The following is a 14220-nucleotide window of genomic DNA, read 5'->3' on the forward strand; positions in this document are numbered from 1 at the left end:
AAGTGTGGGGAGGCAGACCTGTGGAAATGCACTCTGATGATGCACTTTTTTCAGCCTTCTGATTGGTTTCTTTCAGCCGGACTTCTGATTGGACAGCTGAAGTTTAGGGGCGGGAACCAGGAGCAGACTCGAATATAGAGGTGAGTTGGAAATGTAAATAGTCAGAAGAAGACATGGATGGTCGTACTGCATTGGAGACCAAGGTACTGATTGATCCACAGCCCATGGGTGAGTGTATTTGTCCTGCAGTGATCCTCAGGCTGGTGTGTGCTTTGAGTTTTGGGACAGTCATTATTTCCTGAAACATGAAACAGGAGCAGCTCTTTGCTTAAATCACTGGGACACGATTTCAGTTTCAGTCTGAAATGTGTTTTTAGTTCACACATGTTAGGTTTGATCATTGAATCTCAGTTTAAAGCTTGATTAGCACCAAGCTGCACTCAAAGAAATCATTTGTTTTTTTAAGCTGTAAAGATTTTATATCACAGATAAGAGGAAAATAACCAAATGAATCTCATATGACTCTTAATATTTGAGTCAATAATAGAAATTATAAATATATAATTATTCAAGTTTTATAAAACTCTGAGCTGATGAGTTGATATTAATAAAAGTTTTAAATGTATCATCTGCTCATGAAATAAAACAGTTTCTGTTTTTTTAATGTGAATATTTTTAACGCACTTTTAAAACAAAGTTGTTCAATAATCAGATCCTTTCATTTTATAGAAAAACTATTGATGAGCTGTAAAATCATCATCAGGTGATAAAGTCAGCTCTCGTTGGTCATTTTCAAATAAAGAAATCTGGATTCAAATTATTCAGTTTGTGGCATTTCTGGACGTTTTCTGTTTCAGTCAGTTCAAATCTATCTGCGTACGTGACAGCATTTCGCCGCCATTTTCCTTGCGATCCTCTAAACGTCTCGAACCTCTGCGGTTAAATCCGTCACATCTACGACTTTAAACTATAAATGTGATTAAATCAGTTTCTGTGGATTCACTGAAGTCTTTGTTCTTGGAGTGAAGCTGAAGCTTCTTCAAATTTGGTTCTGGACACTCGGACTTCTTCACCTCTGTTCAAACTTCCTGGTAAGCAAACTGATTTATTAACAACAGTTTGATTTTTAATGTGATGAAATAAACGAGGGTGACAGCGAGCAGTTAACCAGCTTTACTTTGGTATCAGTAGCATTAGCTTTTGTGTTTGATGTTAATCCAGCTAATAAACTGCAATATGCAAATTCTATAAATGAACTTTTAAACCTGACTTTGGTCCAGTTCTCTCATTTTCACTGCCTTGTTGTGTCTGTCGGTCTTTAGATGCAGTTCTCTCCTCGTTGGTAAGGATGCAGACTTTCTTTTCAGCAATAATTTTCAGATCACGTGTTGACTATTTTTGTAAACACTAAATGTTTCATGTAAAAAGTTCTGACTCCTCTTCATGTTTAATCCTCTGCAGCTTCTATCAGATTCAGTCTGCAGCGATGTGGAACAGAGTCTGAAATAATTCTCCTTTGGTGAGTGCAAAGTGACTCGAAGCTCTTTTTCAGACATGAACAAACTTATATGGAGGTTTTATGACTCTTTACAGACACAGGTTATATAAAGCAGGATCACAGTGACGGCTTCATGTTCTGACGCTTCTCTGAAACATGAACACTTCCTGTTAAATCTGTTACTCCCAGTATTTCAGTGTATCACAGATACGTTAAACAGCTGGTAGCTGTCCACAGACGAGACCCAGGCCTTCCATTAAACTTCATGAGTGGCCGTTACCTGCTGGCATAGCAGCTGTTTGTACTGATGAAGCTTCTATGTGCACACCTGTGCTCCGCCTCAGCATCGCCCAGCTAAATCTGTGTGCCATCGATTTACTCAAGTTTCCAGAGGACATAAAAATAATGAAGTCCATGTCACATTCAGTCCAAAAACCTTTCTTCAAATGTTGATCTCAATCCTAACAGTGACATTTTGTAGTTTTATTGAATAATACTGAATTCAAACAGTGACCACATCCCTTCATTTTTATATTTTATGAATAAACCTGATTATATCCATGTGAAACAATGAGTGTGATTTGTCCTCATATGCCTCAGGTCTGTTTTTTACAGAAGCTCCATCATCGGCTCCGTTTATTTAAAGAGCAGATGAAGATAACAGGCGTCATATGGGCAAATCAAATTTGTTCTATTTTCAAGCAAAAGCGATATCATGAAGTCTAAAGGTTCTGCCTTTTAAATGTTTTTTATGACAGTGTCAAAATAGACCATTTTTATTGATTCTCATTTTGTTTTGTCTTTTAAGCCACAGTGGGACTCCATAAACTGTTTCATGGCCGAAGTGTATCTCTACAGGACGAGACACTCAATAGAAAGATTGCTGTGTCTGGATGTCACTCTGAAACAGGTCGTGTGATAAATACTGAACTTTGGGCCATCTCTGTCCCATCTTTGCCAAACCATGTGCCATATTTTATTTGGGATTTTAGGTTAGAGTTGGGAGCCTAAACTGGCCTCTACATCTGCAGGATGCACCAGAGCATGCCCGGTCAACAGGACCCCACCAGAGGCGGAGCCAGCCATTTTATACACCAGGGGCTTAGCCCTATCCGGTCTTTAAGTGATGACGTGACGAATCCTGCTTCCGGGCCTAAAGTAGTCTGCGTTTAATATGGCTTTTGTGTTGTTACCATGTTTAATGTTTTGTATTTTCTTCTATTTAATATCAAAAAGCTCCTAAAACAGTCAGTAATTACTGTTGACCTCCCTCGGCTTTTATTACTGCTAATCATTTTAAAGCTCAGTTTTAACCTTACGATGTAGCTACAGCCCAGGGATTGCAAACCCCCTCAGTCAGGACATGCTATATTGTATTTAGATGGAAGCTAGCGAGCTAACTTCCTTTGTGTCCATCAGTACATAACTGAAACCGGTTTAGAGTGCTTTGTTTAGCCGTGGAGGGTAACAACAGAAAATGTGAAATAAACACACATGTAAGCTAGGGCTGGGCGATATATCGAGTTTTTTAAAAATATCGATATATTTTTATACGAGATATAAGATGTGACAATATCTTTTATATCGATATAGTCTATGTTACGTTATAATTATAGTTGTGGAGCCACAAGTTTGCCTCTCTTTCATCCACTTTTGTCTTTACGCAACGTTACTCGGCCTCGCCTCTCCTTCACTGAACACAACTCCCCCTCCTTCCCCATCGCTTCACCTGCAGGCAGCGACAAGATGGACACGGCAAATCTCCGTTAACGAGTTACTGCGCATCGCCCCGTGCGTGGGACTGGACGGCGTCAATGTGTTAATGAGCTAACCACGCTAACGAGCTAACCACGCTAACGCCATGCACAGCCTAAAATCCTTTCATTTTCTCAAAAGTTGACAGCGCGCCTTATATATGAATTCTGGTTGTGCTTGATGACCGCGAACCGATTTTATGTGGAACACGGCGCTCAGCAATCTGTCAATAAATGTTTTAGTTCGACTTTGGTAAGCTACGGAGCTGCAGCGCTTGATGGATTGTCGGAGCATTACGGCTACCGTAGTCAGGAGGCTGGCGGAGTGATACGTGCTGTGCTTCAACGTAATATTACCGTATTGTGTGTGTATAAGGACCATAAATGGCACCTGTAAGAGACACGGTTACGAAGCGGATTTCAAACTCCAGGCTGTCAGTCACACAGTAGAACTTGGAAAGAGAGCAGCTGTGAAATGTGTCTTTGTTATTATGCTCAGCGTCTTTTAGTTTACATTTTCACTGCACAATTGTGAGCGTTTTGTTATGCACAAAAACAACATAGTTTTCTTTTATTTATGGAGCATGATTATTTAATAAATGCTGATAATTTATTTTTGAGTAGTTTTTTTTTTTCATGTACATCTATGCTGTATGTTAATAAAAGTGCGTGTGTGAGATCTGGGACACAGCTTTGACTAAGAACTCTGTTTGTTCTTACTTTATGGCTTTTAAAAAAAATATCGAGATATATATCTTATATCCCGCAAACCCGCAGGCAGCAGCTTCTCCCCCCTCGCTCACATGTGTAAGTGCTCAGTCGCCCAGTGCCTGAGCTCGGATCATACTAAAATTAGGGGGAATTTACGACTGTGCGCTATGTAGTTTTTGTTTTATACAGTTGTCAGTCAGGCATCTAACTATGAAACAAATTACACTCCAAGACCCCGGGCTTCTGATAAGATTACCCGGGCTTAAGCCCAGTAAGCCCGGGTTGGACCCCCCCCCCCCCCCCAAAAAAAAAAAAAGAAAACATCAGAATATTAATCAGCAGCTTAGAGTTGCTGGTTGCAGCATCTTTGCTAGCTTTAAGTCAGCTAACTTTACTTGACCAGGAAATTAATCCCGACTCCAGGTTTCTCCAAACTCTGATTATATCCATTCCTGATTAGAGCCACACCTTTTTGTCCTCATGGTGAAGCACACTTGGGTTCTGCAGCAGGACTCTGTAGTGACCTCAAAGTCCCGACCTGAATCCGATTGAGATGCTGTGGCATGACCTTAAAAAGTTGGTTCATGCTCAAAAACCCTCCAAAGATGAGTGGGCCAAAACTCCTCCACAGTGCTGGAAGATTCATTGGCAGTTATCACAAAGGCTTGATTGCAGTGTTGCTGCTAAGGGTGGCCCAACCAAGTGTTAGGTTTATGGGTCCATCGCTCGCTCACACAGGGCCACACTCAGAAAAATAAAGGTGCCAACTCGAACCAAAAGTAGTTCTTTAGACTGATGCCATAGAAGAACCTTTTTTGGTGCCACAAAGAACCATCAAGAAATGGTTCTTTGGGGCACCTTTAATGGTTCTTTAAAGAACCATTTTTAAAAAGGTCCTTCAAATGGTTCTTTTAAAAAACCATTTTAAATCTTTCAAAATAAAATGCATCATAACTTGAATTTGAGTAGGGTAAAATAAATACGAGCACAGCATAGACATATATTAATGTTTTATTGTCATTTTGTAGTTACCAAAAGACAAAAAGGCATTTTAACCTTCAGCACAACATCACTACTAATACATGTCACATATTAGTGTTTTAAACAGTAATAATTAAATATATTTGCTACACTATAAATAAATATATATAAATACTATATCTACAGATAACACAACAATTAATACATGTATTGTTTAATTAGTAAAACATCAGAAAGATAAAAACACATTAGCAATAGCTTCATAACAGACCAATAAATCAACACATTTTCATCAGCAGATGTTTGCATGTTCAGTAAAAACATTTCAACAAGTTTATGATTAAAATGATCAATGAACTTCAGCCTTACGCTATGTAATGTACGTTTCATGTTGTACTCATGGTCCTTTGTTAGTCCAGTTTAGGATGATGTCTCTGACGTATGTTTCATATCAAATATATGTCATATCAAACAAGCCCACACCTGCAGTTGTTTCAGTTTTTCACTGGTGTTTCCTGTTAGCTGGTCAACCTCACTCAAGCGGACATCCATATCAGCCAACCAAACGACAAGTTCCTCCCTTTGTGCTTCAAATCCCTCCCACTCTGAGACAAGGAGCTGAAAGAGAGAGAAAAGAGTCAATTATAAAGAAGAGAGAGAAGTGAAACCCTCCTCAGAAGGTCTGACTCGCATACCTGCAGCTGACCTGTGATGGACTCCAGTTTGGCGTTCACGTCATCCCTCGCCGATGCCAACAGCCGAGTCTGCAGGGTGCCCTGGAAGAGCTGAGTTAATGTTCGACTCCTCCTGGTCAGGCTCTCCAGCTGGATGATCCGAGGTCTCCCCTCTCGCCGCTGCCTCTGAACACAGAAACACAAATTGCATCTGAAGCAGGAGGTGCAGATTTTTTTTGCTATCCTTTTCTAAATCCAGGCTAGATCACGTGGAGGTATTTGGAAAACTTTTTTTGGCCAGCGGACGACTGCTGTCTTGCAGAAAGTCAAATCAAACATATGCGATACACAATCAATTCACAAGAACACATTATAAAAAATAAGTCCAGTTCTTGCCTGATTTCAAGTAAATTCTGCATCAAAACAGGGTGACAGAAGTAAAACGAGTGCACAAAGCCTCACTTTGTACAAGCCTGCTATTACAGTTCTACAGTTCTGCTGTACGAATCTTATGGATACACACTAAATGAAACAATAGTGTGCATGACTCCAGATTCTGATCCCTCATCCTAATATGGTCCCAACATAGCAACAGCAATAATGCAAATGTTGAGGCTTCAAAATACAAAGTCCATAAACCAATGGCTGACATGGGTTTTATCATAAGGGTGATAAATATACAGATTTCAGTCTGTCTTAGAGATTTGATGTTCATTTACCTGCAGATGCCCTATACGTGCCTGCTCTGTGGTTTTCCACAACATTTTGCACATCACTATTTAATACAGGAAGTAAGTGAACTAAAACAAGTCATCTTTCTTTGTGAGAGGACCATGTTAATGAAACAAACCTCAATGACATCATAGGGATCCCTAAAGATGCTCCTGCTGCTTCTCTTCCTCCTCATCCTAAGCTTCCTTCTCCTTGTCCTCGCCTTCCATCCAATTGTAATTCAACCTAATTGTGTTTCTCCCCCTCCTCTTCCTCATTTTGTTGGAGCTGTGAACACAATCAATGTGAATCTGGATTAATTTGTGCAAACAAGAAAAATCTACAGCTTTTTGGTCAGAGGTGCTCTTGTGATTTAAGCCGGGTAGAGTAGATTTATGTGTTGATGCTGCCTGCTTCAGCTCTGGCTGCTGAGTGATATTTACACCCTGGCTGGATTACAAACTTTAACCATGTGCTGAACTTTGGCCCAGCGTTGATACCTCTTGTTAGTATAACGACCTCTTCTTAGCTTGTATGTATGATGGTGGATAAATGAAATATACAAAAAAATTTAACTATATTACAAAAGAACATCTATCTTGGAAACATCAAATGACCGGAGCATAACTTGTTAACTAGTCCGAAAATAAGTTGTGCAGGAACAGTCAAAGACACACCTTCTCATGTCACATTTCTATTCACATTTCTATACAATTAGATTAGACAAAGAGTTATCTAATCTAATTATTCATTCAAAACACTTATGCATAGCTGTATTTTATACAGCTCATACAGAATTCAAAGTACAGGTTCATGTGAGTATTTAATGTACGGCTCAGATCTACAGAATTTCAGAGTTTCTAGAGCAGACACAGAGCTCACGCCACAACAGGCTTCAGGCGCCATTTTAGTGACTTTAACAATATATTAAATTTTAATTTCGGTCTCGCTGACATTAGGTTATGTACGCAGCACGCAATTGAACCACATATTTTAGAAGCCAAAGGTTCAAATTAGCTGGGAGCACCTTCACTTAATTATAACAGTGGTTTTGTTAGGAAAACAGTTTCTGTATACCGGATACTAAATTGCGCTGACGTCAACGGCTAACGTATCTAGCTAATCGCTACTGTTAGCACAACATTAACAGCAAGCTACAATGACGAGTAACAAAAACAAAACAGTAATAAGGTTTTAATGAAAATGTTTTACCTTTTCCAACAGTCCCAGAATCCAGAGCTTCAAAGTCCAGCAGGTACTGAAGACTGTTATCCGTTCGCTGTCACCGTCCGTGAGAAAGAGTTTTTTTTTTCCCCGAAAGGTCAAGGCCCGCCGCTCGCGCACTCTGTCTGCGCATGCGCATCCCAACGACTGACCCCCTCCGTCCGCTCCCGGGAGGTTATAGTATGACGTGTCCTCTTTCTTTCTTTCTTTCTTTCTTTCTTTCTTACAGTTATATTGGCGGTTGGCAAACAATTGAAAGGTGCATTTGACGTGTCCTCTCTCTCTCTCCCTGTCATTTATTTGGCTCGAAACACATATTAACAAATTGCTCAGTGATGAACAACTACTCAGATCATTTACCTAAGCAGTGCGCTTTGTCAAAACAAAGTGTGTGTTCATTACACTGACATTCTGTTCTGCAATTGTTATTTACTTGTATTTTATAATTTGACTTTACATACTGCTGGGTGGTTTGTAAAGTTTACAATAACTAGTATTATCATTATGCGATATTTTCAAAAATCTATAATAATCTCAAAAGTAATGCCTTGGAGTAGAAAATAGTAATGCTTTATTAAAATTTAAAACTAAAGTACAGTATTTGAATGTGTGTATTGTGTCTACTATTTGTTAACTCACCATATTCATAATGGGTTTGCGGGGTTAGGGGTGTGTGTGTGTGTGGGGGGGGGTTAGGGTCTTTAGGCTTTCCCCCCCCACCCCTGCCCCCAGTATATTTTTAAGCAAATATTTCTAACTTTTATTTGAATATTCAGTTTCCTACCATCTTCTCTTAAAGGGTAATTGCCAGGTATCCCGCCCTCCCCCTTCGCACACACATGCACACAAAGAAAACACACAGTATAATTCACAGCCTCGTTATAGTGAATAAGTATTTATGCCATTTACACCATCAAACTTAGATTGCTAAGGATGAAGAACCTTTTGTTCTTTAAAGAACCATTTGTAATAGCTGAAGAACCATTCACAAAATAAAAAGGTTCTTTGACGTATGATGGTTCTTTAAAGAACCATGAAGACATCTGAAGAACCATTTAAGAACCATAATTTTTCTGAGTGCATATGGGTTTGGATTATCTTTAATAATAAACACCTTTATTAGGAAGCTGCATGTTGTGTTCACTTGTCTTATCTTTGTCTACTATTTGAATTTGTTTGATGATCTGAAACATTCAAGTGTGATAAATATTCAAAAAAACAAGGAAATCAAGAAGGAGGCAAAGACTTCTTCACACCCCTGTATGAGCTCAGGCAGTGCTACACTTCTGGTTATTAGCTATGTTTTCTAATGTAAAAAGACCCCTTTACTTAACATTTCCCTTCTCTACCTTTTACTCAAGGACTACATTTATTTTACAGCTGTAGCTACAGGTTGTTCACTTCTCTTCAGCACAAACTGATGTTTTTACACATTTTAAGAGAATATTTTTTCAGTCTTTCACCATATGATATGTATATGAACATTCTAGTATGTTCATATACATATCATATATCCACGTATCTCTCAGTCTGCTCCTCAGTCCCAGATCTGAAAAACAGACCCAAAGATAGTAGAAGGTACGTTTGAGAGTCAAGAGGTTGTTCTTCCGAAACATGAGATGGCACGAGAGAGAACACTGTATCCTGATCTTTGATCCTCATCTTGCACTCTGTGGTTTCCCACTCTGAATTTTGGGGAATCTTTTTTTGTGTCTCTGCTGAAAGATTTTGTGTTTCCTTGTCTTTGAAAGTCATCGTATTCTAAGGAGCTTAGAAAGAAAAGCTTCTGGACTTTCTTAAGTTGCTTGAAGACGTTTCACCTCTCATCCGAGAAGGTTCTTCAGTTCTAGGGTAAAATGGTGGAGAGTCTCAGATTTAAGTCCAGTGGGAGTGACCTAATGATCCTCTACCTAATCACATGAGCAAAGGTGTGGAAACAGGTGTGGGTCCCAATCAGCCAGGGTTTCAGGTGAGCTCATTGTGAAACCTGGCCCCACCTTATCATGTGATTTCCTGAGGTCAGATGGTCCAGGATGTGAGTGGGCGTTAAGGCGTCTGGGGAGGGGACTCAAAGCTGGATTATAGATGGCAGACAGTTGGTGTCGTAAACCACCGCCTCTGTTCAAAGATGGTCGCTCACAGTGGACATAGATGCTTCTTTCACTCCTCTTTCAAACCATCTGTCCTCTCTGTCCAAAATATGAACATTGGCATCCTCGAAAGAGAGGATCCTCTTTTGAGGATTTCTAAGCTCCTTAGACTTTGTGTTTCCTTGTTAATAAATGCTGATTGTTCATTCCTCCTGCCTTCATGTTTTATATTTCCTTCCTCGCAGCTGCTTTATGATTTATGTCAGTGCTGTAAGAGATCGTGACTGGGACAGTTCTCACATACTAATATTCTTCCAACAGATGACCTGAGGATCGTGCTGTTTGGGAAGACCTCGGTTGGTAAAAGTACTCTAGGAAACATCATCATGGGGAACACAGAGACTTTCACCTCAAAGGATTCGTCCAAAGATCGCACACAGAAATCCCACAGCACTGTGGAAGGTCAAAAAGTGGTTGTTGTTGATACTCCAGGTCTGTTTACACCTGGAAAACATGAAGATGAGCTGGTGAACGAGATCAAGCGATCCATTGATCTTGCCAGTCCTGGTCCTCATGTGTTCCTGCTGGTGCTGAGGTTCGGTATGATCACCTCTGAAGAATTAAAGGTACTGGAGGTTTTTGTGCGCACCTTTGGCAGACGTGCATTGGCCTACACAACAGTGGTGTTCACCCATAGAAACGAAGATGAAGAGTATGAAGCTAACATACAGGAGGCTATGATCGAGAGTAAGGATTTCAGAGAACTCATTGAGCAGTGCCAGTGGAGATATTTTGCTTTTAACATTGAAGACAAAAGTCCTGCTCAGGTCACCGAGCTGCTGAAGAAGATAACACCGATGGGAAAAGATTACTTCTACACTCCTGACATGCTCCAAGAGGCTGGAAAACCGGACGAGCAGGACGAAAAACCAAAAACAGCAGAAACAACAGGCAGGCGTGCGCTTCTGGAAAGGACTGGATTGGTGGGAATCATTTTGGGATCTGTCGGGGGATATTTACTTGGAGGTGGTGAGCTGACGTCTACATCGGGAGCTTTACTGGGAGCTTTAGGGGGTTCAGTACTGTCGATGGGAACAACAGCTTTAGCAATGAAGGCCAAAATGCTCACCGAGAAATGCTGCAAAAAGTGAGTTTTTAGTCCTACTGGGGGATTTTGATTTAGTTAAGCTCTTCAAACTGAGTTAACCACATCTAATTTTCATATTTCAGGAAGGGTTTTTAAGACAGAGTCAGTGGTTTGATGAGTAGTTTACAGTGAAATAAGTACTAACTACCATGGACGCTTCGGTGTTGGCGGAGGGGAGAGCAACACGATTACTGGATACTTTCATTACTGGGAAACAAACCTAAAACAGAACATCACTTTCCATTTGGAAGCAGGTTTCCACCTGATGAAAGTACCACTCACAGGAGACAATGTCTCATAATAATGACTCATGTCAGGTGTGAATATATCACAGGAGGTGGACAGTCTGGAAACCTGACCAGAACCAGATGTTTAGCTGTGTTAGAGCATCTAAAAGAAAGTCTGTGAGGCGCTCAGCAGACAGTGATGAGGAGGAGAACGACCGCGGTGTTTGGATTTGCTGCTGACGTCTCAGAGCTCGATTGTACGAGTTTCCAAAAGCAGCTGAATGACTGGAGGCTCTGAGCTCCACGCTGTGGGACTCCTCCACCACCCTGCCAGATGGGAGCTTTTTGTACATGAACACATCATCATTGTACATTATTATTTACAACTGAACATTCACCAGGTCACCAGAGTTTAGGGTTCAGGTTTTGTATGAGCCACATGTTAATAAAAAACTAGAAGATGTCAGATTCAGATGATGTTTCTAATATTTTGGCTTTACGGTTTTTCCTTTTGTGAGTCTGAAACAACTGAAACAGGATAAAAAAAGATGAAGCCCAACTCTGGATCTGCTGCAGTGACCTGTTGGATGTTAAGTGAACTTTTATCTTCATTAACCTGTGACTGCTTTCACATCCAGTGGTGATCTGTGAGATAACACACAGTAATGTCTTTAAATGTCTTTTTGTGTGTTGGACAGATCGATAATCTATCAGTTTGATCAGATTAGATCCTGCTGGCGTCACAGACTCTGTTCTACATTCATACAGTTTGTTCTCATTTTAAAGGATTTTTGGGTTTCGGGGTTTTCTTGTGTTTGTTCTCCTGGATAAACTCCATGTTCTCACTTTAGGAGTTTCTACAGGACTGTTTCCTGATACAAATGCAAATGTGTGCTTCAGCTTCAGTGCAGACGGTTTTCACATGTTTGTGGATGGAAACACTTCGGTGTCTTAAACCTGTATATAGATATATATGATATATATTGTTTTCGTGCCTGAACTTGTATAGAAATATATAATCCATTACCTATACTCTAATATGTAATATGCACTCTTATGGCAATGCTAATTTTACTCATACTGTGGTCGCTCGCTATAACACGGTTCACCTTTCGCGGCCTCGCTGTTTCGCTGATTTTTTGTGTGCACTTTTGCATAATTTTTTTTGTATCATTGTGTTCTGCGTCCTGATCGACTGTAGACAATTGTCCATCTCCTCCGTGCCCTCTCTCCTGTACAGTACAGAATCACTACATCGATCCTTAGCAGTGTGACTCTGAAGTGCAGTACTGACGTTTTCTCCATGCCTTGCAAGGCACCTGCGGTAGCACTCAAAAGGCAGAGGAAGATGCTAACCATCACACAAAAAGTTGGACTTCTGGACATGCTAAAGCAAGGTAGAAGTTACCGTATTTTTTGGATTATAAGGCGCATTAAGCAAAACAAAACAAATCAAAACAAGTCAAACTTTACTCAACTCATTCTTCTTGCCTCCTCCACTTCTGTTTTAGCTGTTTTTTAAAAGCCTCTACAGATCTCAGGCTCAAAGGGAGAGAGTTCCACAGTCTGGGGCCACAGTTACAAAACCTCTGTCGCCTTTTGTTTTCAGCCTCGTGTGTTGGACAGCAAGCGAGCCCTGATCACATCAGGGACCTGCTGGGAATGTATGGACGTTCACTGATATATGTTGGTGCTTGTCTATGCAGAGCCCTGAAAGTCAAGGTCAAAACCTTAAAGTGGATTCTGAATTTAACGGGGAGCCAGTGCAGCTGGATCAGCAGGGGTGTGACATGGGAGGACTTGGAGGACTTGGTCAGAAGCTTTGCAGCAGCGTTCTGAACAACTTGCAGATCCTCCAAAGAGGCTTTATATAAACAAATAAACAAAGTACATGAACAAATACATGAATGACAATTTCTAATTCATACAATGGGACTCAGCAATGTTTTTCAAGTGATAAAAACAGGAGCGAACCAAAGATTTTACATGGGCATCCAAAGTCAGAGCTGAGTCAATAGTTACTCCAAGGTTCCTGATAAAAGGTTTAGCAAATGTAGCAAGTGGACCCAAGTTTTCCATAATACTAGGTACAATTTTTTTTTTTAGGAGCACAAATGAGGACTTCAGTCTTCTCCTCATTTAGTTAAAGAAAGTTGGAGATATATAACGGAATATCATCTGCATAGCAGTGATAGGAAATGTCCTTAAAAGTGCTCAATAAGTGCTGAAGAGGGAGCAAATACAACAAAAACAATAAAGGCCCCAAAACTGAACCTTGTGGCACACCATAGCAAGAAAAGTAGAAGAGGAACTGTACTTCGAGGTAGCCACAGAAAAGGATCGTTCATGATTAAGATTTGAACCAGTCCAAAGCAGACCCTGATATACCCACCCAGTGTCTCAGCCGATCTACCAGAATATGATGGTCCACAGTATCAAAGGCAGAGGGCCAGACACATGCTGTGTAAAAAGAAAAGAATCCATGACTCTAAGGAAACCTCTGCCAAAGAGGTCAGAGTCATCATCAGTGTGTATATTAAAATCCCCGACTATAACCAGTCTGGACAGCTTCAAAGTCGAGGATAAAAAGTCACTGAACTCCTTTAAAAACATGCTGTTTAGGCCAGGTGGACGATACACTACAGCGCTTTATTTCCAATTTTAACCAGCTGTAGTTCAAACGATAAAGTGTTGACAGAAACGTTTCAGGGATTTTCAGTCATTCTGCACAGCAGATGGGTTAATAGTGTTAAAAATGTTAATCGCATTGACCGTGATGGCGGATTAATTTAAATTATTGCGTTAATTTTGACAGCACTAACTAGAAACTGTAGACCACGAGGAGTTCTATGGGGAATTCATATTATATAATAATTATACACATGTAATCCAGTATTTGTACTCTTGTATCAGTATATGTTACAGCATGTTTTGTAGTCCAGAGCATGAGCACATATAATCACAGCCACATCTGTCCTGATGTGAACCCACAGGCTCGTGCTGAGGAGTTTGGTAAACAGTCTAAATGATGTCTGACTTTTATTGTTATTGTGTGTTGTACTAAGTACCAGCTCTGCTTTGGATTTTGTGCCTGAACTTGTTGTACAGGAAGTCCTGACCTTGTGCCTTTGAGCAGCAAACATGTGAACATGCAGACAGACAGTGGGACGAGTCTGCAGACGTCTCCCTGTGTTAGCAGAGGA

General features: G+C 40.4%; 2 protein-coding genes across 3 annotated transcripts; one reads left to right on the plus strand and one right to left on the minus strand.

The window, feature by feature from the left end:
- Nucleotides 1–123: 123 nt before the first annotated feature.
- LOC146387933 (GTPase IMAP family member 4-like) lies at nt 124–12533 on the plus strand. The gene is made up of 2 exons (XM_084924961.1): nt 124–228; nt 9965–12533. Exons 1-2 carry the CDS (start codon nt 174–176, stop codon nt 10792–10794), a joined length of 885 nt encoding a protein of 294 aa, XP_084781087.1. The 5' UTR covers nt 124–173; the 3' UTR covers nt 10795–12533.
- Nucleotides 5143–9971, minus strand: LOC146387934 (uncharacterized). Of its 2 annotated transcripts, none has more exons than XM_084924963.1 (3): nt 6469–9971; nt 5640–5804; nt 5143–5562 (listed from the first exon to the last, which is right to left on the minus strand). In XM_084924963.1, exons 1-3 carry the CDS (start codon nt 6523–6525, stop codon nt 5407–5409), a joined length of 378 nt encoding a protein of 125 aa, XP_084781089.1. In that variant the 5' UTR covers nt 6526–9971; the 3' UTR covers nt 5143–5406. The 2 variants fall into 2 exon arrangements, with proteins under 2 accessions (XP_084781089.1, XP_084781090.1); XM_084924964.1 differs by having other exon boundaries at nt 5469–5562; nt 5651–5804.
- Nucleotides 12534–14220: the final 1687 nt, after the last annotated feature.

The sequence above is a fragment of the Perissodus microlepis genome, chromosome 4 (assembly GCF_051167445.1).
Source record: "Perissodus microlepis isolate ML-2025 ecotype Zambia chromosome 4, ASM5116744v1, whole genome shotgun sequence".
Taxonomy (NCBI): Eukaryota; Metazoa; Chordata; class Actinopteri; order Cichliformes; family Cichlidae; genus Perissodus; species Perissodus microlepis.